Source organism: Oncorhynchus mykiss, chromosome 8 (genome assembly GCF_057628025.1).
Source record: "Oncorhynchus mykiss isolate SJ-2025 chromosome 8, ASM5762802v1, whole genome shotgun sequence".
NCBI classification, from domain to species: domain Eukaryota; kingdom Metazoa; phylum Chordata; class Actinopteri; order Salmoniformes; family Salmonidae; genus Oncorhynchus; species Oncorhynchus mykiss.
Genome location: NC_143029.1, coordinates 69,860,743 through 69,886,311, shown reverse-complemented (window position 1 = coordinate 69,886,311; position 25,569 = coordinate 69,860,743). Strand labels below are relative to the sequence as shown.

General features: G+C 43.4%; 1 protein-coding gene across 10 annotated transcripts in view; it reads left to right on the top strand.

Annotated features, from left to right (window-relative positions):
• LOC110530414 (zinc finger protein 521) overlaps positions 1–25,569 on the top strand; it is a 189,880-nt gene that overhangs the window by 6,996 nt on the left and 157,315 nt on the right. For 6 of the 10 annotated variants that reach the window (XM_090182423.1, XM_021613444.3, XM_021613441.3 and 3 more), the window contains exons 2-3: positions 6,128–6,184; positions 24,015–24,224. In XM_090182423.1, the coding sequence (XP_090038549.1) occupies positions 6,128–6,184; positions 24,015–24,224 (267 nt within the window). The remainder of the gene's footprint in view (positions 1–6,127; positions 6,185–24,014; positions 24,225–25,569) is intronic. The other 4 variants (XM_090182424.1, XM_090182422.1, XM_090182420.1 and 1 more) reach the window with 1 other exon arrangement.

Sequence of the window (25,569 nt, the reverse complement as noted above, 5' to 3'; positions counted from 1 at the left end):
TGTTTTGCCCGTTCACTTCTTCATTAGATTGTGTTGTGTTTTGCCCGTTCACTTCTTCATTAGATTGTGTTGTGTTTTGACCGTTCACTTCTTCATTAGATTGTGTTGTGTTTTCTACATGATTTCTAAGAGACATTTCACCATATTGCTTTTATTGAGGACATATGGCCATGAGTCTTATTCTTTGGGTTTGTATTTATTGGTTGGTAATTCATTTGTAGATGACATGTTGAAGGATTGATTCTTGCCAGGGGATTGCCAATCTCTCCTAAATGACTTTGTGTTGGATTGTATATGTTAATCAGCGGACCTTCGATGCTACAACACTTGTAGTCAGATGACATTATTCCTGTTACATGTATAAAATCAAAGGAGCAGTGTTGATTTGGTCCCATGTGTATGTTGTATCAACACAACATTGCAGCATGATAATAAAAACAGTGTGTCACTGGCAGAGTTTTACAATGTACCTTGTCAAAAATGTATTAACTGATGTGATATTCTGTTTGTCTGCTCGTATAATATATTATTATAATATAATATATTATTATGTCTGCTCGTATAATATATTATTATATTATAATATATATATCTTCAATATTATACGAGCAGACAAACAGAATATCACTTCAGCAGCCGACCAGCTACCATCTCGTTGAGATGGTTATCAGGCAGCTGTAGTATATATTCATTAAATGAGTCAGGGGTATTATTATTAATTTCTCATTGAGTATTGCATCAATGGCTGATGAAATGTGTATTTGATCGTTGCTGAGTTGTCATTGTTGGAGAAATACTATGGGTAAATTATTTGCATGTCTGACAGGTTAGCTCGGATGACCAATAGCGCACCTAGGTAGCACATGTCAAATCCACTGAAACATCCCATGGAGTGATGGAAATAAAAAGGAATTTACATCAAGAACAAAAATGGCTTGGTTTGTCATTTTTTAATAAGTTCACAGTGGTGACAAATCATCAAATCATGGCTGATGCTGCTGTAATGGATAAGTTCTGATGGCATTCTAAAATGGAATTTTCTGCCTCAACTCCCTTATCTCACCAACAGGGACAGTAATCAAAACAAAAACTCCAGCTCTCCTCCAAACACACACACACACACACACAATCCTTCCACTCAACCAATCTTTGTACAAACCATGGGGCATTTATTAGGATCCCCCTCTATCCTGGTCCATTTAAATGATCCTGGATGCAAGGTGCTCAACACAGCTGGGTAAACTCATTAGATTCACAGGGACTCAGGCTCACTCTCTAAGGCCTGTATGTCTCCACAGGACGAGGCGAGGCTTCTGCACTGGTGAGACGGAAAGATACAGAGACACAGTTCTCTATTTACGGTGCTCTATGGGGACACATTCAACATTGCGTTCATCTGCCACTCCTCATCTCTCCCATTTTAGTGATGTGTTTAACAAATTAACTAACAGAGTTCAGAGGACTTTTGTATTCTCACAAATTGGATAAATGGTGTGTGATTAACTCTGGTAGGAGTGCAGATCTATTGTTCTTCCTTTTGTGGAATGAAACACATTTCCTAAACATGGCATGTCATAAAGACAGCTTTGAAGAGGATCTCCTTTACTGAAACTCTTGTTCAATATCGGCCAGCGGTTCCGGCAAGTGAAGGAGACATTGCCACTCCTATCTCTCGCGTTACCGTCTTCATAAGAAGCTGCTTGCCTCTTCCCTCTTGATTCTCCAGCGAGGTTTGACACCACTCTCTACATTGACTCCAGCTCACTTGAGAATAAGTTGCTCACCACCATAAGATCCTTGTCTTAATTATACAAAGTACAGGATATTTGGTGCCTTTGTTTAAAAGTGTCACTAGCTGGTTTCTGGTGTTGGCAGTCACACTGCCACTCTCCCCCTGCTGGGAGGTCCTGTCAGACACCCCTTTCTCTCTGCTGAAGGGAAATGAAAGGCTAGATGGAGAAGGCATAATGGAGAATGCATTTCAACTGCAGGGGAGGAACAGCGAGGCATCAGAAGTCCTTGGTGAGACCCTAATTTCACAGGGAACAGGTGGGAGAGTCTTTAGTTCTCTTCCCGCTGCTAAAATACATTTAGTTCCCTGTACTTGACAAGCTGCAAGGAACTCTCTCCCCCCCACCGTCACCCAGTTCAAAACAGTGCCCACGTGAAAAAAAATCCGGCCTCATCAAGATAAAGTTATTTTTGTCAAGACCAATATCACATTGTATCAAAGGGTTAATTGCCATGTAGTGTAGCTAATGAATTAATCTTAACGCTGATCAAACCATCACTCCTATGACAAGCGTTCAGTTACCTATCACTGACTGACTGGGGGCTGATCTGAATGCACAGTCATACTCTGACAAATTAAACCTCAAAATCGCACAAATATGCCACGTTGTGTGTGAACTGGCCTTGGATGAATACATATAAACACAGTCTTTCAAAACTACGAAATATAAATAATATTATATCTTATGATATAATATATATTATATCTTATTATATCTTATGATATCCTATGAATTGTTCATATCCCCGTAGTCTCACGTTGCCATATCTCTAAAATCATATCGTTGTCATGCCTCCCTTGGACTTTTTGTATTGCAAAAACGGTTTGAATGTTCCAAAATAGTTTTCTAACTCATCTTCTGTGGGGGTGGTGTGATATGTGCATCACTGTTTTCTGTCCGGGTAGTTGTTGCCTATGCTAGTTTTAAAGTTGTCAAGTGTGGCCGGCAGTCTATGATTTATATTTGTTGAAATTGAAAGAGGACTACGCTGGGAAAGTCAAATGTCACAACACGTTCTAAACCGCTCTAGTGACAAATTGACTTTTTCCTTCGTCTCCATTCATCCACATGGCTGCTGGCTGCACTTTTGCCCATTATTTTTCTTTTGTAAGGACCCAAAAAATGGAGGCAGTGGAAGAACCTATTCGAGTAAGTAAACACAGTTTTTATGTAAAAAAATAAAATAATTATCAGCTAGCTAGCTGGCTACACTTTGTATGCTAACTTAACGGAGCTGCTAGCTAGCTGTTTAGCTAAGTTAATTAAATGTCATCAACTAGCTCAGCGTTTCCCAAACTCGGTTCTGGTCCCAGCTTCAGCTGTCAGTAAAGGAACAGTGTAGGCTACTGGATAGGGCAGGTATTTTTGTGTGAGGACATTATGAAAATATTCTCCAGTTCCAGTCCCTAGAGAGGGACATTTTGAAGACAGAGATAATAGCAACATATTCAGTGCTGTCAATTTTGAGGATATTGAAGCCTGTTTGTTTGTTTGTGATGTTTTCTGTCCTCAGGAAATCTGTGAAAGCCTGTTTGCAGAAGAGGAGAGAGGTCCATATGAATATTCCAAGAGACTGGGTAGTTCCTATATTGTATGTGTAGGCCTACCTATGTTAGCAAATGTTGCATACAAAAAATACAGTTTAACATCACTCACAATGTATAAACCTATTACAATTGGCACTATTACCATTACAAACCCTGCATGAGGTCTGCTGGGAGTGCAGGGTTCTGTCTAGCAGGGGCACAACTTTGGTTTTATAAGTGGGGGGACATCATTAAATGTTTTTATCCAGTCGGATAAACACTCCAAACAGCCTACCCGACCGCTTGGAGGAGTTTGCATGGTCCTAAAGCACACCATTGCCTCGTTTTGTATCACATTCCAATGGTAAAACTGCCATTTCAGAATGTGGGGGGACATGTCACCCCCGTTCCCAGTGAAAGTTGCGTCCCTGCCTGAAATTATGCTTTAGTAATAATAGCCTACTTGTTACTACTCAAGTATCTATTGTTGTTTACTCTAAGATGTCTAATCTTTACATATGACTTAGCTTATTTGTACATTTTGAAGTGTTGATTCTTTGAAGTGAAGTGTTTCAACTTGTTTTAACTGTTAAACTATTATTCAAAATGAACTAGTGTCAATGTTGATTAATCATCACAATCCTGCAATAAAGAGGGGTTCTGTCTCTAATGTGTCTGTGTTTCTGTGTTGTATTCTCAAATGAACATTTCCTTTTTGTCTAGTTGTAAGATCACCAATCTGTTTTATTTGATTGTCACTCTCTCAGTATATCAGCTATGTGAATCCATTTTGCACATTATCATATGGCATGCATCACTAATGCAGCCATAGGCCTACAGTATGATGTATGTCTACAGACCCTGGTTTGATTCCAGGCTGTATCACAACCGGAAGTAATTGGGAGTCCTATAGGGCAGCTCATCATTGTAAATAAGAATTTGTTCTTAACTGACATGTATAGTTAAAAGGTTAAATACATTTAAAAAATGATGGCATTACTGGCCTTATGGGCAGTAAACTCACATATTGTTTACATGTAGAGATATATGTTCTCAATTTTAAATGATACCAGTAGACAATGTACAGTATATACCAGATTTTGTATATGCCTTTTAAGTGCTAACATGTACAGTTGTTTAGTGCACATCTAACCCTTGTAATTTAGGTACCATATGGAAATAAGGAGATGTCAATTAGGCTACAGGAGATGAGCATTACAGATAACATTTTATGAGGTTAATGAAATGTTATTTTATAAATATTTAGCAATGTTGCTTGCAAAATAATTGCAGTTGTTCCCATAGATAGACAGTACATGGTTGCTCTATGTATCACTGACCCTGCATAAGCTAGCGACTAGGCTAAAACAGCTAACTTTTAGGTCAATAAAATATGCTGTTTTTATTAACATTTTGTAGTCTTTATAATCATGTGAGAACGTTAACTAGCTAGATATACCAAGGTAGCTTAGAAGGTTAGCTGACTTTTCTAAAAACATACCTCGTTGTGGCTAGGTACTTCTTGTCCCTTATGCTAGCCTGTACAGCCAAATATCACTTCAGGAATATATTGATAATGGCTGGCATTGTAGGCCGTTGTCCTGAATGAATTGTGAGTTATGATGTGTGAGAAAGTTACAGAGGAATAAATATCATACCCCCAAAAACCTTTATTTAACTAGGCAAGTCAGTTAAGAACAAATTATTATTTACAACGCCGGCCAAACCCTCCCCTAACCCGGACGACGCTGGTCCAATTGTGCCCCGCCCTATGGGACTCCCGATCACGGCCGGTTGTGATACAGCCCGGGATCGAATCCGGATCTGTAGTGACACCACTGCGATGCAGTGCCTTAGACCACTGCAACACACGATCCAAAATTCTAGATTAATGCTGTGACAGTACCATTTTAGTCTAAATGTTTTATTTATCTATATCTTCTGTCTAATACATGGGGTTTTATTTTGTCTCAGAGATATCCTCTCACTAATGCAGTCATCAAGGTGTTTTTCAGTTTGTCACTGTTGATGTTGGGAGAGGGTTTCTTGGAAGAATTTAATGAATCATAATGTCATTACTCAGGCCAATATGTTATTTACGTGGGAGGTTGCCTACCTTGTTGCCGAACCTCATACACATGAAAGGCTTGTGGATTCCCAAACCCCAGAATTGCAGAAATCACTGAAGCTGGAGACTTATATCTCCCTCTCTAACTTTAAGCATCAGCTGTCAGAGCAGCTTACTGATCACTGTACCTGTACACAGCCCATCTGTAAATAGCACACCCAACTACCTCATCCCCATATTGTTATTTTTATTTTTTGATCTTTTGCACCCCAGTATCTCTACTTGCACATCATCTGCACATCTATCTCTCCAGTGATAATGCTAAATTGTAATTATTTCGCCATTGTGGCCTATTTATTGCCTTACCTCCCTAATCTTAATACATTTACACACACTGTACATAGATTTTTCTATTGACTGTACGTTTGTTGATCCAATGTGTAACTCTATGTTGTTGTTTTTGTCGCACTGCTTGGTATTATCTTGGCCAGGTCGAGTTTGTAAATGAGAACTTGTTCTCTACTGGCCTACCTGGTTAAAGGTGAAATAAAATACAAAATAAAAAAACAGGTTGAGCTGTTGAAATCTCCTGGAGTTTCCATGCAGTAAATAATAAATATAAAAAAGATAGTGTAGAAAAAAGGGAAAAGAAAGTCTCAGTGTGTCTGACAAGTGGAAACTTGTTTTTGGTTTCTTGCTGTTAATCGCTTCTTCCCCCTCTCTCTCTTTCTTTCTGGCAGTAGAAGACAATGTGATAGAGGAGCAGCACAGTCCTGGGCAGACTGCCATTCCGAGCGGTAATGCTCCATTTCATATTTCATAATTGGGGTCTGGAAAGTGGAGCGTGCGTGTGATCTATGGAATGAAGTGTGTTTCAACCATTAAGATATGTTACTGCTCCTTGTGTGTTTGCTCACCTGTGTGTGTGTTTGTGTGTGCGTGTGTGTGTGTGTGCGAGTGCCCGTGCAGGCACGCATGTCTGTTTGAGAGAGCATTTTTATCAAATGCTGTAAAATGCATGCGTTGTGTGTATATTGTATACATGCCTGTTTGTTTGTGTGTGTGTGTGTGTGTGTGGGGGGGTACAGTTGAAGTCGGAAGTTTACATACACCTTAGCCAAATACATTTAAACTCAGTTTTTCACAATTCCTGACATTTAATTCCCTGTCTTAGGTCAGTTAGGATCATCACTTTCTTTTAGGAATGTGAAATGCCAGAATAATAGAAGAGAGAATGATTTATTCCAGCTTTTATTTCTTTCATCACATTCCCAGTGGGTCAGAAGTTTACATACACTCAATTCAATTAGTATTTGGTAGCATTGCCTTTAAATTGCTTAACTTGGGTCAAACGTTTCGGGTAGCCTTCCACAAGCTTCCCACAATGGGGTGGCAGGGTAGCCTCGTGGTTAGAGAGTTGGACTAGTAACCGGAAGGTTGCAAGTTCAAACCCCCGAACTGACAAGGTACAAACCTGTTGTTCTGCCCCTGAACAGGCAGTTAACCCACTGTTCCTAGGCCGTCATTGAAAATAAGAATTTGTTCTTAACTGCCTAGTTAAATAAAGGTAAAATAAGTTGGGTGAATTTTGGCTCATTCCTCCTGACTGATTCCCTTTTTAACTGAGTCAGGTTTGTAGGATCCTTGCTAACACACACTTTTTCAGTTCTGCCCACAAATCGTCTATAGGGTTGAGGTCAGGGCTTTGTGATGGCCACTCCAATACCTTGACTTTGTTGTCCTTAAGCCATTTTGCCACAACTTTGGAAGTATGCTTGGGGTCATTGTCCATTTGGAAGACCCATTTGTGACCAAGCTTTAACTGATGTCTTGAGATGTTGCTTCAATATATCCCCATAATTTTCCATCCTCATGATGCCATCTATTTTGTGAAGTGCACCAGTCCCTCCTGTGGCAAAGCACCTCCACAACATGACGCTGCAATCTCTGTGATTCACGGTTGGGATGGTGTCTTTGGCCTGCAAGCCTCCCCCTTTCTCCTCCAAATATAACGATGGTCATTATGGCCAAACAGTTCTATTTTTGTTTCATCAGACCAGAGGAGATTTCTCCAAAAAGTACGATCCCCATGTGCAGTTGCAAACCATAGGCTTTTTTATGGTGGTTTTGGAGCAGTGGCTTCTTCCTTGCTGAGTTGCCTTTCAGGTTATGTCGATATAGGACTAGTTTTACTGTGGGTATAGATACTTTTGTACCTGTCTCCTCCAGCATCTTCAAAAGGTTCTTTGCTGTTGTTCTGGGATTGATTTGCACTTTTCGCACCAAAGTACGTTCATCTCTAGGAGACAGAACGCGTCTCCTTCCTGAGCGGTGTGACGGCTGCGTGGTCCCACAGTGTTTATACTTGCGTACTATTGTTTGTACAGATGAACGTGGTACCTTCAGGCATTTGGAAATTGCTCCCAAGGATTAACCAGACTTGTGGAGGTCTACAATCTTTTTTCTGAGGTCTTGGCTGATTGCTTTTGATTTTCCCATGATTTCAAGCAAAGAGGCACTGAGTTTGAAGGTAGGCCTTGAAATACATCCACAGGTACACCTCCAATTGACTCAAATTATGTAATTTAGCCTATCAGAAGCTTTTAAAGCCGCAACATAATTTTCTGGAATTTTCCAAGATGTTTATAGGCACAGTCAACTTAGTGTATGTAAACTTCTGACGCACTAGAATTGTGATACAGTGAATTATAAGTGAAATAATCTGTCTGTAAACAATTGTTGAAAAAATGACTTGTATCATGCACAAAGTAGATGTCCTAACCGACATGCGAAAACTATAGTTTGTTAACAAGTTAACAAGACATTTGTGGAGTGGTTAAAAAATGAGTTTCAATGTATGTCAACTTCTGACTTCAACTGTACAGTGCCTTGCGAAAGTATTCGGCCCCCTTGAACTTTGCGACCTTTTGTCACATTTCAGGCTTCAAACATAAAGATATAAAACTGTATTTTTTTGTGAAGAATCAACAAGAAGTGGGACACAATCATGAAGTGGAACGACATTTATTGGATATTTCAAACTTTTTTAACAAATCAAAAACTGAAAAATTGGGCATGCAAAATTATTCAGCCCCTTTACTTTCAGTGCAGCAAACTCTCTCCAGAAGTTCAGTGAGGATCTCTGAATGATCCAATGTTGACCTAAATGACTAATGATGATAAATACAATCCACCTGTGTTTAATCAAGTCTCCGTATAAATGCACCTGCACTGTGATAGTCTCAGAGGTCCGTTAAAAGCGCAGAGAGCATCATGAAGAACAAGGAACACACCAGGCAGGTCCAAGATACTGTTGGGAAGAAGTTTAAAGCCGGATTTGGATACAAAAAGATTTCCCAAGCTGTAAACATCCCAAGGAGCACTGTGCAAGCGATAATATTGAAATGGAAGGAGTATCAGACCACTGCAAATCTACCAAGACCTGGCCGTCCCTCTAAACTTTCAGCTCATACAAGGAGAAGACTGATCAGAGATGCAGCCAAGAGGCCCATGATCACTCTGGATGAACTGCAGAGATCTACAGCTGAGGTGGGAGACTCTGTCCATAGGATAACAATCAGTCGTATATTGCACAAATCTGGCCTTTATGGAAGAGTGGCAAGAAGTAAGCCATTTCTTAAAGATATCCATAAAAAGTGTAGTTTAAAGTTTGCCACAAGCCACCTGGGAGACACACCAAACATGTGGAAGAAGGTGCTCTGGTCAGATGAAACCAAAATTGAACTTTTTGGCAACAATGCAAAACGTTATGTTTGGCGTAAAAGCAACACAGCTCATCACCCTGAACACACCATACCCACTGTCAATCATGGTGGTGGCAGCATCATGGTTTGGGCCTGCTTTTCTTCAGCAGGGACAGGGAAGATGGTTAAAATTGATGGGAAGATAGATGGAGCCAAATACAGGAACATTCTGGAAGAAAACCTGATGGAGTCTGCAAAAGACCTGAGACAGGGACGGAGATTTGTCTTCCAACAAGACAATGATCCAAAACATAAAGCAAAATCTACAATGAAATGGTTCAAAAATAAACATATCCAGGTGTTAGAATGGCCAAGTCAAAGTCCAGACCTGAATCCAATCGAGAATCTGTGGAAAGAACTGAAAACTGCTGTTCACAAATGCTCTCCATCCAACCTCACTGAGCTCGAGCTGTTTTACAAGGAGGAATGGGAAAAAATGTCAGTCTCTCGATGTGCAAAACTGATCGACATACCCCAAGCGACTTACAGCTGTAATCGCAGCAAAAGGTGGCGCTACAAAGTATTAACTTAAGGGGGCTGAATAATTTTGCACAGCCAATTTTTCAGTTTTTGATTTGTTAAAAAAGTTTGAAATATCCAATAAATGTCGTTCCACTTCATGATTGTGTCCCACTTGTTGTTGATTCTTCACAAAAAAATACAGTTTTATATCTTTATGTTTGAAGCCTGAAATGTGGCAAAAGGTCGCAAAGTTCAAGGGGGCCGAATACTTTCGCAAGGCACTGTATGTGTGTGTGTTCACGTCTTTGTTTCCTAACCTCTGATAGAGGTAGAATAGAGCTCACAGAGCAGATGAATGTGTCCTGTCTGCTGGTGTGGCATTCACCATAGGCCCTCCAGGAACAGAGCAGTAATCCAGGTCAGGCTCACATAGAGCCCCCTATGAATGAGGCCTGCTTCTGATCGCATCCACCACGCGACCATTCTTTCATTTCATTTGTCTGCTAAAGGTTAAGTCTCATTTGTGGTTATTTTAAACCTGATATGGATGGCTTTGCCCAGCAGGTTGGGGACCCTGGGTACTCACACAGTCACACACACACTGCCTGGCACCTAGCACTGTAGTGAGTCCAGTAGCATTTGCACACATCCCTCTCCCTCTCTGGGCCCCTTCAGACAGAGAGAAATGCAGAAACGGGAAACACAAGGGCTGTTTTACTACAGTATGTCTGTGCGGATGAGTTGTTTTATTGGTTTTGTGTAAGAGAGTTAAGTCTCTTTCCTTCAGCCCCCTCCTAGTGTATATGTGTCTGTTCAGTATTTACCTGTCTTCCTCTGCCATCTCTGTGTAAAACAGTATTGTGCATAAGGCAAGAGCACCAGGCCCATACCAGTCTAGTCTACGGCTGTAGTGTTTTGTATTGATGTCTGGGTGTTTGTTGGTGTTTGGTAGAGAAGCAGGCTCTGTATGTCTAGGTGTTGGTTGGGGAGAGTCATACTCCGTATATCTGGGAGTTGGTTGGGGAGAGAGGCAGGCTTCGTCCTCAGCCAGCCCAGCGGCAGTAGATGAAGCGCTGGGCTTATGAGCTCCTGTTTCCCCTGGTTCCCTGGGACACCTCCTGTCATCCACAGCCAATGGCGGGCTAATGAGAGCCCCTGATTACAATGACCTCCTCAGACACACGCACACACGCCTCTCTCTCCTCTCCTCTCCTCCACACCTTCTTCCCCCGCCACCTCCCTCTAGACGCCATCTCCTGAGTTAGGGGAGACAGCAACGACTTGATCGATGTCTGCCTGTGGAGAAATCAAGAGGGCACACAAATTAATTTCTCACTTTTCTCATTTGAGTTTGTATGGCTGATTTTCTTTTAACCCTCTTGTCAGATGCAGTGTAAAGGATGCTAGTAGAAGTTGCAGAAATTTGCTAAAATATAGGACAAGATTATTGTTATTGTTTTGAATAATTTGCCGCACATTTTTGACTTTTCATTTAGTCTTTCATGTCATTTCACCTGTTATAGTGCCTTGAGAAAATATGATTTTGGACCAATGATCAAGAACAGTATTGTTTTTAAACCCCTTTATATTTAAATGACAGATCTAACATTACAGGGCCTTATGGTTAAACCATTGCCCATCAAGAGCTTTTTGATGTAAAAAAATACATCAGCTTCTATTCATGCGTGTAGGCCACTGATCAGTGATTGACATGGTCACAATACCCATTAGCCCCTTGATAATCCCCTACCTAAATCAGACGTGATGTGTCGAGGGCTTGGCTCAAGAGAAGACCCCCAGCAGTGTTCCTCTATGAGCCTGTATGTTCATTGTGTCTTACAGCCAGGTACCTACTGTATTATTATTCTATACGCCACACTCATGTTTGATGTATAACAGAATAGGAAAAAGGGGTAAATTATAACAAAATAGGTCTCTGGTAAAGAAGAAAGACAGCATTTTAGTTAGCTAGTGCGGAGGACAGGAACAGTATGATATGGAAGGTTTAATGAGGCAGAGTGCTTTTTACCCGGAGAGAGAGTGTGGAACAGGCTTAAGATCCACAGCTTGGCTTTACAACTGCCGTCACTGCCTGTGTGGAGTTATAACCACATGCTCCGCCTTCTTTCTTCTCTCTTTAATATCTGCTTTTCTTTCTCTCCTCCTGGCTGTGGCTGGTTGGGGCTGTTTTGTGGAAGACGATGTCTGCTCCAGCTAGAATCGGAGTGGACTAAGCTCTGGGTCTATGAAAGAGAAAGGGTGTGTGTGTGTGCCTGTGTGTGTGTGCCTGTGTGTGTGTCTTAGTGTGTTTGTATTCTTATAACAGGCGTACATGCTTACATGCGTGTGTGTCTGTAATAGAGTGTGTTAGATCTGTGAGGTTGTCTGGATGGCGATGTACTCTTACTGTAGTGCAAGCTAGTGGTATACATCATAGTGTCGGCTGATGGCTGAGGCAGCCCCAGATCAATGCACTGCAGGGCTTCGTACAGCAGGAAGAGGAAAGGAGTCTTTCACTCCAGCACTTCTCAAACCATATTCTCTATTATTCATTTCCTTTGTTGTTCGACTACACTAATGGCATGGCAAGGCGCTTCGTTCAATATTATCACTCAGAGAGAGAGAGAGCAAGAGAGAGCGAGAGAGAGAGAGAGAGAGAGAAAGAAAGAAAGAAAGAAAGAAAGAAAGAAAGAAAGAAAGAAAGAAAGAAAGAAAGAAAGAAAGAAAGAAAGAAAGAAAGAAAGAAAGAAAGAAAGAAAGAAAGAAAGAGGAAATCAAATCATGTTTCTCATTCGTGCGCTTTGATTTCCTTTCCTTAGTGTTCTTATATTCCTTTTGGTGCAACGATTTTAATGGTGAATGATGCCACCTGTGTTACCTGTGACATGTGGTGGTTTCTTTATCATGTAAGCTTCCGTGTTGTTTCGGTTGTTTGCTCTACATCCTCCAGTAATAGTTTGGCCACGTGAATCTAAAAATGTAATATCAAATCAAATTTCATTGGTCGCATACACATATTTAGCATATATTATTTCTGGTGTAGCGAAATGCTTGTGTTCATAGCTCCAACAGAGCAGTAGTATCTAACAATTCACAACACACACTACGGTTCAAAAGTTTGGGGTCACAGAAAGGTCCTTGTTTTTGAAAGAAAAGCAAATTTTTTGTCCATTAAAATAACAGAAAATTGATCAGAAATACAGTGTAGACATTGTTAATGTTGTAAATGACCTTTGTAACTGGAAACGGCTGATTTTTAATGGAATATCTACATAGGCGTACAGAGGCCCATTATCAACAACTATCACTCCTGTGTTCCATTGGCATGTTGTGTTGGCTAATCAAAGTTGAGCATTTTAAAAGGCTAATTGATCATTAGAAAACCCTTCTGCGACTATGTTAGCACAGCTGAAAACTGTTGTCCTGATTAAAGAGGCAATAAAACTGGCCTTTCTTTAGACTTTCTTTAGCACCAGCGATTGTGGGTTCGATTACAGGCTCAAAATGGCCATAAACAAAGAACTTTCTTCTGAAATTCGTCAGTCTATTCTTGTTCTGAGAAATGAAGGCTATTCCATGCGAGGAATTGCCAAGGAACTGAAGCTCTTGTATAAAGCTGTGTATTACTCCCTTCACAGAACAGCGCAAACTGGCCCTAACCAGAATAGAAAGAGGAGTGGGAGGCCCCAGTGCACAAATGAGCAAGAGTACAATGGAGTGTCTAGTTTGAGAAACAGACACCTCATAAGTCCTCAACTGGCAGCTTCATTAAATAGTACCTTCAAAACACCAGTCTCAACGTCAACAGTGATGAGGCGACTCCGGGATGCTGGCCTTCTAGGCAGAGTTCCTCTGTCCAGTGTCTATGTTCTTTTGCCCTTCTTAATCATTTATTTTTATTGGCCAGTCTGAGATATGGCTTTTTCTTTGCAACTCTACCTAGAAGGCCAGAATCCCAGAGTCACCTCTTCACTGCTGATGTCGAAACTAATGTAAAAGAATGGAATTAAGAAATATATAAATATTAGAACGAGCAATGTCAGAGTGGCATTGACTAAAATACAGTAGAATAGAATACAGTATGTACATATGAGATGAGTAAAGCAGTATGTAAACATTATTAAAGTGACTAGTGTTCCATTATTAAAGTGGCCAGTGATTCCATGTCTATGTATATAGGGCAGCAGCCTCTTAGGTGCAGGGTTGAATAACCGGGTGGTAGCCGGCTAGTGACGGCTATTTAACAGTCTGATGGCCTTGAGATAGAAGCTGTTTTTCAGTCTCTCGGTCTGAGCTTTGATTGCACCTCTACTGACCTCGCCTTCTGGATGATAGCGGGGTGAACAGGCTCGGGTTGTTGATGTCCTTGACAATCTTTTTGTCCTTCCAGTGATGCTGTAGGTGTCCTGGAGGACAGGCAGTGTTCCCCCAGTGATGCGTTGGGTAGATCGGTTTGGTATCTTTAACAATCCTTGGTTCCTGCCGGTGCCTGGTAAAGATATGAGGGGGGGCCATCATGACCTCCTCTTTAGGACCGTCTGGCAGAATGCCCAGAATATGTTCTTTAACTTAAGATAGGAGATGGTGCCCGACACATGCTGGAACCAACCCTATGAACTATGCTTATGTTACGTGTCTGTAACCTGTATATAAGGGAACTAACGGGAATGCCCCGTAATAGCTCCTGATCATCATGTGTACATGGTGCATTGAGTTGGTTGGAACCTCTCCAGCGTGCTGATAGTAAACAATGATTCATGTAAGATTGACTTCAGGTGTCCCTGTGTAAGATTTTGATGACAATGGTCTGAGGAGCCAAGCCGAATTTCTTCAGCCACTTGGGATTGAAGAGGCTCTGTTGCGCGTTCTTCACCACACTGTCTGTGTGGGTGGACCATTTCAGATCGTCAGTGATGTGTACGCCGAGGAATAGGAAGCTTTTCACCTCCTCCACTACGGTCCTGTCAATGTGGATAGGGGCGTGCTCCCTCTGCTGTTTCCTGAAGTCAACGGTCAGCTCCTTCATTTTGTTGCCGTTGAGGGAGAGGTTATTTTCCCGGCACCACTCCGCCAGGGCCCTCACCTCCTCCCTGTAGGCTGTCTTGTCAATGTTGGTAATCAGGCCTACTACTGTTGTGTTGTCTGCAAACTTGATGATTGGGTTGGAGGTGTGCATGGCCACGCAGTCATGGGTGAACAGTAAGTACAGGAGGGGGCTGAGCATGCACCCTTGTGGGGCCCGAGCATGCACCCTTGTAGAGCATGCACCCTTGTGTGTTGAGGATCAGCAAAGTGGAGGTGTTGTTTGCTACCTTCACCATATAGGGGCGGCCCGTCAGGAAGTCCAGGACCCAGTTGCACAGGGCGGGGTTCAGACCCAGGGTCCTGAGCTTAATGATGAGCTTGGAGCGTACTATGGTGTTGAAGGCTGAGCTATGGTCAATGAACAGAATTCTTACATAGGTATTCGTCTTGTCCAGATGGGTTAGGGCAGTGTGCAGTGCGAAGGGAATTGCATCGTCTGTGGATCTATTGGGGCGGTAAGCAAATTGAAGTGGGTTTAGGGTGACCGGTAAGGTTGAGGTGATATTATCCTTAACCTGTAGTGACACCCCATCCCGTGAATGGGACCGTTGTCATCATCTGACACTAATTAGCATAACGCAACGGACATAAATCTTCCTAGAAAATCTTCCTATTCATGAAAATCACAAGTGAAATATGTTGGAACACAGCTTAGCTTTTTGTTAATCACCCTGTCATCTCAGATTTTCAAAATATGCTTTACAGCCAACGCTAGACAAGCATTTGTGTAAGTTTATCATAGCCTAGCATAGCATTATGCCTTGCTAGCAGCAGGCAACCTTGTCACGGAAATCAGAAAAGCAATCAAATTAAATCGTTAATTTATTATCCCACTCCAGAGTACAGGCCTCGGTGTAACGCTCATTCCTTTGACGATAAACGTGAATCCGACCATCACCCCTGGTGAGACAAAACCGCGACTCGTCAGTGAAGAGCACTTTTTCACAGTCCTGTCTGGTCCAGCAATGGTGGGTTTGTGCCCACGTTGTTGCCGGTGATATCTGGTGAGGACCTGCCTTACAACAGGCCTACAAGCCCTCAGTCCAGCCTCTCTCAGCCTATTGCGGACTGTCTGAGCACTGATGGAGGGATTGTGCGTTCCTGGTGTAACTCGGGAAGTTGTTGTTGCCATCCTGTACCTGTCCTGCAGGTGTGATGTTCGGACGTACTGATCCTGTGCAGGTGTTGTTACACGTGGTCTGCCACTGCGAGGACGATCAGCTGTCCATCCTGTCTCTCGGTAGCGCTGTCTTAGGCGTCTCACAGTACGGACATTGTAATTTATTGCCTTGGCCACATCTGCAGTCCTCATTTCCTTTTTCAGCATCAGTAGAAAGGCCTCTTTAGTGTCCTAAGTTTTCATAACTGTGACCTTAATTGCCTACCGTCTGTAAGTTGTTAGTGTCTTAATGACTGTTCCACAGGTGGATGTTCATTAATTGTTTATGGTTCATTTAACAAGCTTGGGAAACAGTGTTTAATCCCTTTACAATGAAGATCTCAGAATTTATTGCAAATTTACACATTTTCTTTGACAAATAGTGACGTTTCCTTTTTTTGCTTAGTTTACATCCAAAGAGCTCAGACACAGTAAAATAAGCAAGCCATCCAGACTTAATTATGAATCGGATCTCATTGTATGATGATCTGACCATAGATCTGCTGAAGAAATACAGTACAGTAGCCCCTCAATGTTAACACCTGATTATCTTTAATAATGTGGTATCAGTTGATCTCTCTGCTCTCAGAGTCTCAGAGATAGATCAAGTTAAGTCTTTAATGATCTGTGATCAGTGGATTTGATGGGCTAAGTGGAGGGACCCCAAATTCCATGCAGCCACATAGAGGAGGAGAGGAGAGGATAGTTACTGTACATAGATACGTTCGGAGGAATTCACATGTGGCATTAGAATGTACTGTAATGTGGCTGGCAGTCTGACCTATATTGTGAGAGCTCTCCCGCTCTTCTCTCTCAGAAAAAAATAAAGTTTGAGGATTTTTTAATAATGAGGTGGCAGGCGGGCGGCAGCATCCGTGTGAAGGGTTTTTCAATCTTAATGTCCTATTTCTGACAGCCCTCCTCACTCTGATAAAGGAGCTTGCCTTTGATCAGGCCTGCCGATATGTGTCGACAGAAGCTGCTCGCTGGTTAAAATAAATTCTTAATTTGAACTTGGGGGTTGATGGTGGGAGGGGTAGCATGGCAAATGAGGGAGGGGAGGGCTGAGGAGAGAGGGACCATCCACACGATCTTACTCTCTTGGAAATGAGAGAAAATGAGTATGGAGATGGTTGAACAGAAGGACTCCCATTGAACCTTATGGAACTAGACGTACAGTACAGTAGAGACGTAGCAGGAGCAGGAGAAAGCATGGCACCACCCCGGGGTCATTTTTATTGCCATGTCTTCAACCTTTATGTTTCGGATGGATTTGAATGAATTTGATTTAGAAATATTCGAGACCCCTCCAGTGTAGCATTTAAAGACCTATAGTGTCAGCCAAATTATGTCTACCTCTCAAAAACTCACTTTCTCTCGCTCCACTGTACTGTACTGTACTTTTCTCAATATCTCTTTTTCTCTCTCGGTTTCTTTCTCTCTCTTTCCCCATCTCTATCTCTCCCCAGCCCCCGCCTCCCTTAATTTCTCCCTCCTCTCCTTCCCCTCTCCCCATGGCCAAAGTGGCCCCACCTGTCTCTCTCAGTGCTCAGTGGGAGGCCGTGAGGGGACATGGGGGGCCCGGCTCTGCTGGTGTCCTTCTGGTTCCCTGGTGGGGGTGAAGGGAGCAGAGAGGAAAACATCAATTAAAAGATTATAAATATTTAAGAGCAGAAATATTCAATAATATAAAGGTGGGAGGTCCAGGGGGATAAATGTCAATGCACCTTAACAGACAGGAAATGGATGATGGATGGACCCCAGGAAGACGTTACTGGGCGACTCAAAATGGCGTCAATCACTAGCCGGAATTTAATCTTTTGATTTACTAATCATCTACGAGCTTTTAACTCCCAATAATATCCACTGTAGCATTTTAGAATGCAGTTCACTGTGTAGATACATTCTGTGGTCTTATTGAATCAATATACAGATATCCACCTGACCTTAACATATGGATTTGTGGATTTAATTTAGATGAATGTAGCCAATGTTTTCCATATCTGGTGAACCCTTGTGACATTTCTATACTGATATAAGCATCCATTCCAACTGCAACTTGAAATAATTAAAATAGTCACACCAATGGATGCCAGAAATGAACAGAGCAGTGGAATAGACAGCAAAAAAATTGAAATACAGTATAACACCATAGCTGTCTTCTGTGTGTGACTGTCAGCCCCTCCAAGCAGCAGTAGATGTGTTGTTATTCTGTCCAGCCTGTAGAGGCCTGGTTTAAGAGCATGTCCGGATCTGATAGATTACTGTAGTGGTTCCCAAACTTTTTATAGTCTCGTACCCCTTCAAACCTCCAGCTGTGTACCCCCTCTAGCACCAGGGTCAGCGCACTCTCAAATGTTGTTTTTTGCCGTCATTGTAAGCCACACACACACACTATACGATACATTTATTTAAACATAAGAATGAGTGTGAGTTTTTGTCACAACCCGGCTCGTGGGAAGTGACAAAGAGCTCTTATAGAACCAGGGCACATATAATAAAATAATAATAATCAATCATTTTGCTCTTTTTTTAACCACCTTACATATAAAACCTTTTATGTTCATTGAAAATTGTGAGTAACTCACCACAGGTTAATGAGAAGGGTGTGCTTGAAAGGATGCACATAACTCTGCAATGTTGGGTTGTATTGGAGAGAGTCTCAGTCTTAAATCAATTTCCACACACAGTCTGTGCCTGTATTTAGTTTTCATGCTGGTCAGGGCCGAGAATCCACTCTCACATAGGCACGTGGTTGCCAAGGGCATCAGTGTCTTAACAGCGCGATTTGCCAAGGCAGGATAATCTGAGCACAGCCCTGTCCAGAAATCTGGCAATGGCTTCTGATTAAATTCAATTTTCACAGAACCGTTTGTTGCAATTTCGATGAGGCTCTGTTGTTCAGTTATCGGTAAGTGGACTGGAGACAGGGCATGAAAGGGATAACAAATCCAGTTGTTTGTGTCATCCATTTCGGGAATGAACCTTTGTAATTGCACACCCAACTCACTCAAGTGCTTCGCTATATCACATTTGACATTGTCCGTAAGCTTGAGTTCATTTGCACACGAAGAATCATACAATGATGGAAAGACCTGTGTGTTGTCCTTGTTAATGCAGACAGAGAAGAGCTCCAACTTCTTAATCATAGTCTCAATTTTGTCCCGCACATTGAATATAGTTTCGGAGAGTCCCTGTAATCACAGATTCAGATCATTCAGTCGAGAAAAAACATCACCCAGATAGGCCAATCGTGTGAGAAACTCGTCATCATGCAAACGGTCAGACAAGTGAAAATGATGGTCAGTAAAAACTTTCAGCTCGTCTCTCAATTGTGGTCACGTGGATTGGGATATGTTCTGCATAGCGTCGGACAATAACATTGATGAATACGCTGATTCGGTCAGTGAGTTTATTAGCAATTGCATCGGTGATGTTGTACCCACAGCAACTATTAAAACCTTCCCCAACCAGAAACCGTAGATTGATGGCAGCATTCGTGCAAAACTGAAAGCGTGGACCATTGCTTTTAATCAGGGCAAGGCGACCGGAAACATGACCGAATACAAACAGTGTAGCTATTCCCTCCGCAAGGCAATCAAACAAGCTAAGCGTCAGTATAGAGACAAACTAGAGTTGCAATTCAACGGCTCAGACACGAGGGGTATGTGGCAGGGTCTACAGTCAATTATGGACTATAAAAAGAAAACCAGCCCCGTCGCGGACCACAATGTCCTGCTCCCAGACAAACTAACAACTTCTTTGCTCGCTTTGAGGACAATACAGTGCCAACGACACGGCCCGCTACCAAAACCTGCAGGCTCTCCTTCACCGCAGCCAACATGAGTAAAGCATTTAAACGTGTTAACCCTTGCAAGGCTTCCGGCCCCGATGGCATCCCTAGCCGCTTCCTCAGAGCATGCGCGACCAGCTGGCTGGTGTGTTTACAGACATATTCAATCAATCCCTATCCCAGTCTGCTGTTCCCACATGCTTCAAGAGGGCCACCATTGTTCCAGTTCCCAAGAAAGCTAAGGTAACTGAGCTAAATGACTATTGCCCCGTAGCACTCACCTCCGTCATCATGAAGTGCTTTGAGAGACTAGTCATTTCACCTCCACCCTACCTGACACCCTAGACTCACTCCAATTTGCTTACCACCCCAATAGGTCCACAGACGACGCAATCGCAATCACACTGCACACTGCCCGAACCCATCTGGCAAGAAGAATACCTATGTAAGAATGTTGTTCATCGACTACAGATCAGTATTTAACACCATAGTACCCTCCAAACTCGTCACTAAGCTTGAGACCCTGGGTCTCGACCCCGCCCTGTGCAACTGGGTCCTGGACTTCCTGAAGGGCCGCCCCCAGGTGGTGAGGGTAGGAAACAACATCTCCACCCCGCTGATCCTCAAAACTGGGACTTTTTTAAACCACTCCACTATGTCTCCCTGTCATGGCTTTTGCACCATCAGTTCAGATACCAACATGAGCAGCAGCTACGTTTGGCTACATATGGACCGTTAGTGGAATTCCCGTTAATGTTAATGTGATTGGATGTTAATTATTTGACTAGGGTAACTTATTCTAACTTTAACATTGTGTTGTTATTTCGCTGAACACTAGATCGTTAAATAAACATTTTTGGCAGTGAAACGAGGCTACTCAATCGAGAAAAAAACCTCACCCAAATGTATAGCCACGCTGGAAAATATAAATGGATTGTTTGAAAATGTGAATCACATTTTTATTTGGCGTACCACCGACGGCATTGTGTAACCCAGTTTGCTGCAGGAGACCCAGAAAGACCCAGACAGGCTCAGGATCCTTAGTATTGACTTGGTGTGGTGGTGGGCCTGTAAACTGTGAGCCCCCCCCCCCCCCCCCCCCCCCCACACACACGTTCAACACTTTACCTAAACAACACCAGTTTAAAGGGGAGGTATGTGGGGTTAGTCTCATGTACAGAAAGCCATGATTCCGGCTTACATCCACAGGACACTGGTTTGACATTAGTGGTGTTCAGGAGGGAATGCTTATGTTTTTATAAGTTACTTTAGTTGCGTTTTTAGCCTTTTGCTGTGATTTCTTGAATCGGCAACCCAAAGAATAAGTTGACTTTTTTGAAAATATCAAATAAAAAGAGATGGTCACCCGGCCAAACTGAGCAGTCGGGGGAGAAGGGCCTTGGTCGGGGAGGTGACCAAGAATCCGATGGTCACTCTGACAGGACAACCATCTCTGCAGCACTCCACCAATCAGGCCTTTATGGTATTGGCCAGATGGAAGCCACTCCTTAGTAAAAGGCATCAAACAGCCCACTTAGAGTTTGCCAAAAGGCACCTTAAGAACTCTCAGACCATGAGAAACAAGATTATCTGGTCCTTTCATTTTTTCATTTTTTCTTAAAAAAACTAAATGTTTTTCTCCCCAATATCGTGGTATCTAATTGGTACTTCATCTCTGCAACTCCTGTACGGACTCGGGAGAGGTGAAGGCCGAGAGCTGTGTGTCCTCCAAAATACTACCCAGCCAAGCCGCTTCTTGACACAATGCCCTCTTAACCCAGAAGCACAAATGTGTTGAAGGAAACACCGTACACCTGGCAACCGTGTCAGCGTGCACTGCATCCAGCCCACCACAGGAGTTGCTAGTGCACGATGGGACAAAGACATCCCTGCCGGCCAAACCCTCCCCTAACCCGGACGATGCTGGGCCAATTGTGCGCCACCCCATGGGTCTCCCGGTCAGCTGCGACAGAGCCTGGACTCAAACCCAGAAGCTAGCACTGTGATGCAGTGCCTTAGACCACTGCGCCACTCGGGAGGCCTCATTCTTCTCTGGTCTGATGCAACCAAGATTGAACTCTTTGGCCTGAATGCCAAGCATCAGTTCTGGAGGAGACCTGGCACCATTCAAACAGTGAAGCATGGTGGTGGCAGCATCATGCTGTGGGGATATTTTTCAGCGGCAGGGACTGGGAGACCAGCCAGAATCGAGGGAAAGATGAACGGAGCAAAGTACAGAGAGATCATTGTAGCGTCTTACCCTAGAAGACTCTAGGCTGTATTCGCTACTAACGGTGCTTCAAAAAAGTACTGAACAAAGGGTCTGAATGTGATATTTCATTTAAAAAAAAAGTTTAATACATTTGCAAACATTTCTACCTGTTTTTGCTTCGTCATTATGGGGTATCCATTTTAGAATAAGGCTGTAATGTAACAAAATGTGGGAAAAGTCTGAATACTTTCCGAATGCTCTGCGTATATGTGTGTGTCATAAAGGCTTCCGTTGATTGAGTCTTCAACAAAAATAAGTGTAATTTCACTTGACTTTCTGGTGCCTGTGAAAAACCTTGACGTTTCTTAGATAGTTTTTTGTGGCACATTTGGAGTCGTGCTCTGCTGCTGGGCCTGTGAGTATGGATGAATCATGAGTGTATATTGTGTGGCGTTTGGCCTCAGTCAAAAGCAGCATTCCCCTTAGAGAGCCCAGCGAGGCCTGCATCTGCGAGGATTGGGTTGGGATTTTCATTTTCTTGAAACACCTTCTGTTCTGTTCTGTGGTGGTCCCAGCGGGGACTATAGCGCTGATATTTTTAGAGGGCATGTTCCGAAAGCCTCCGTCGCCAAGAGGGAAGGACAATGGTGGGTGTGATGTTACATCGATACTTGGCCGCGAGTGGAGTGGAGGGAGGGGGGAAGGAAAAATCCTGGGTGGCCTTGATGAGTTTTGGAACGCCTCTTCTCCGAGGAATTTCACACTGTTAAGAGCACCCCACAGACCGACCAGAGAAAGACTTTAAAATGGCCGGCCAACATGTAGCCCACATATGTACAGCCCGGCTTCATGCCAACACAGTGCCACAGACACGTTAATGCACTACTTCCTACCCACCCCATGTCCTTAAGCGGTCTTAACTGTATGCTAGGCAGTCCTGCTCATAATGTTCCCTCAAGAGGTTTCAGGCAATGTTCGAAGATAACTGGCAGTGGGACTCAAAATGGCTGCCAGTCAGTGTAGGGAGGGCTCCTTCCACTACCCAGAAAGCTTTGGGAGTTAGACCGGTGGGGCCATGATTGTTTAATTGTGAGTATGGCTTTGTAATCAGCCTTATTGTATTGAAATGGGAGAGACACAGCAGGGGAGAGAGAGAATGGACTGCAGGCAATGCTGCCTGCTGAATCTGAAAGATGCTGCTGATATTATCCCTCCAGTTTGTTTACCATATGTGTTTTGTTTTTTACTGTTCTCTAAATGGAGATGTTTAAGATGAATTAGCAAGCGATGCAGGGTTTGTTGTGTTGTTGTAAGAGTGTAGTAGTATCACCTGGACCTTGGTGCTGTCTGTCTGTCTGTCTCCCTGGGTTTACGTAGTTTGTAGTCCTGGTTTGTAGACTGGTAGGTCTTGGTTCACGGTAGTCGGCCCACCCCTGGCACTACTATAGCACAAAGCCAACAAGAGACAAAACTGCAGATGGATTGAAGAATATTGATGTGTGTGACCCGCGGCTGCCTGCGAGCAAGGCTGAATAATTCAGAGATGTGTGTTGTGACGACAGCGTAACACACACTAATCTCAGCCCTGTGTGTTGCTTCTCTCTCTCTCTCCCTCTCTCTCTTTCTCATAATTTGCCAACATTTCCAGGTTGGAAGTCTAGATTACATGGGTAGTTTCCTGTCTCCTTTGACACATCCAGAGTGATGCAGTTCAGCGTTCTCATGTGGAACTCTCAAATTTGGAAGAACCTGCAAGGCCTGCAATCCTGGATGTATTAACAACACATATTCCCATCCGGCTAGTTTCATACACTGTACTTTGAGGACAAACACAACATCAAACCATTTTTAATAAAATAGTGGTGTGTGTGTGTGCATGTGTGCGTACGGTGGTGGCCGGCGGGTGAGTGTGTGTGTGTCCATGTCAGTGTGTTTCCATGTCAGTGTGTGTGTGTGTCTGTACTCGATATGTTATGCTTGAGTTACAGTATTCCAAAAGGAACCTCCATCTTTATTACACTTTTTATTATTGTTTTATTAAAACTGGACTCTAGAGATTGTTTTTATTGTCACCCAGAGGTAGCCTCTCCTCTCCACTCCGGGTCACTCAACTAACTGTGTGGTGTTGTGTTGTTTCCTGTGACTCCAACAGACCCAGAGTGCGCCCTCGAGAGCGGACTGGAGGATGGTGAGGCTCAAGCCAGGTCCAGGCGTTTGAGGAAGAGGCTTCTCTCTCCAGAGGAAGGCGAGGAGGAGGAGGAGGAGGAGGAGGCCGCGCTGCACAGCTGCGACAGCTGCCAGCAGGTGTTCGAGTCGCTGAGTGATCTCACCGAACACAAGATTAATCAATGCCAGCTGACAGGTAAACAACGCTCAGCCCACCGAGCTTCCCTTCCCTCTCCACCAGTCAGTTCTATCTCTCCCAATCCAGTCTTCGCACTGGAAAAAAACATAGGAATCCATAGTGAGCTGGGTACTTCACCACACAGCCTGTAATTGACTGCAGCACTAGTCTACCTTAGATGAACATTGCATGCCATGAAATAGGCAGAATTCCAGTATGACACACTCACAAAAACTCTATTTTTTTTGCATGCATTATATGGATAGTTTCCATTCTCCTTTGCCGTTACTACACAGACACACAACACAATGTGTATGTATGCACACACCCACACTTCCTCTTACCGTACTGATCATTTGAGTTTTTAGGCACCTCACTACACCACGCCACACACTCTACTACATACTCCACCAAGCCACACAGTCATATTCACCAGTAGTCAAAGCCAATGTCATTGAGGTCTCACTGTAACCAGACCTCCTTGGTAAGTGGATCCCTACTATAGTGAGGTCTCTCCTCTTAGTGTGGAGGCATCATCCATATCTACTGGGACCCTGGGAGGAAGACGAGAGAAGGAAGGGTGCCATTGGCAGACTGTGTCATTGAACCTGAGATGGATAAACAGAACACTGCTATAAATACTCTGACAAGGTGGCTCAGAGAACTAATGATATGAGCTGCTGAAGGTTTCCTCCATGGGATTTTCATGGACTTGGTGTTCTCCTTTACCCTGTCCCTTTACCACTCTGTACTGTCCTGTTCTATACCGTCCTGTCCCTTTACCGTCCTGTCCGTCCTGTCCGTCCTGTCCTTTTACCATCCTGTACCGTCCTGTCCTGTACCGTCCTCTCCCTTTACCGTCCTGTCCCTTTACCGTCCTGTACCATCCTGTCCTAAACGTCCTGTCCCTTTACCGTCCTGTACCGTCCTGTCCCTTTACCATCCTGTCCCTTTACCGTCCTGTCCCTTTACCATCCTGTCCCTTTACCGTCTTGTACCGTCCTGTCCCTTTACCGTCCTGTTCCGTCCTGTCCCTTTACCGTCCTGTACCGTCCTGTCCCTTTACCGTCCTGTACCGTCCTGTCCCTTTACCGTCCTGTCCCTTTACCGTCCTGTACTATCCTGTCCCTTTACCGTCCTGTACCATCCTGTCCCTTTACCGTCCTGTATCGTCCTGTCCCTTTACCGTCCTGTACCGTCCTGTCCCTTTACCGTCCTGTACCGTCCTGTCCTATACGTCCTGTCCCTTTACCGTCCTGTCCCTTTACCGTCCTGTACCGTCCTGTCCCTTTACCGTCCTGTCCCTTTACCGTCCTGTACCGTCCTGTCCCTTTACCGTCCTGTCCCTTTACCGTCCTGTCCC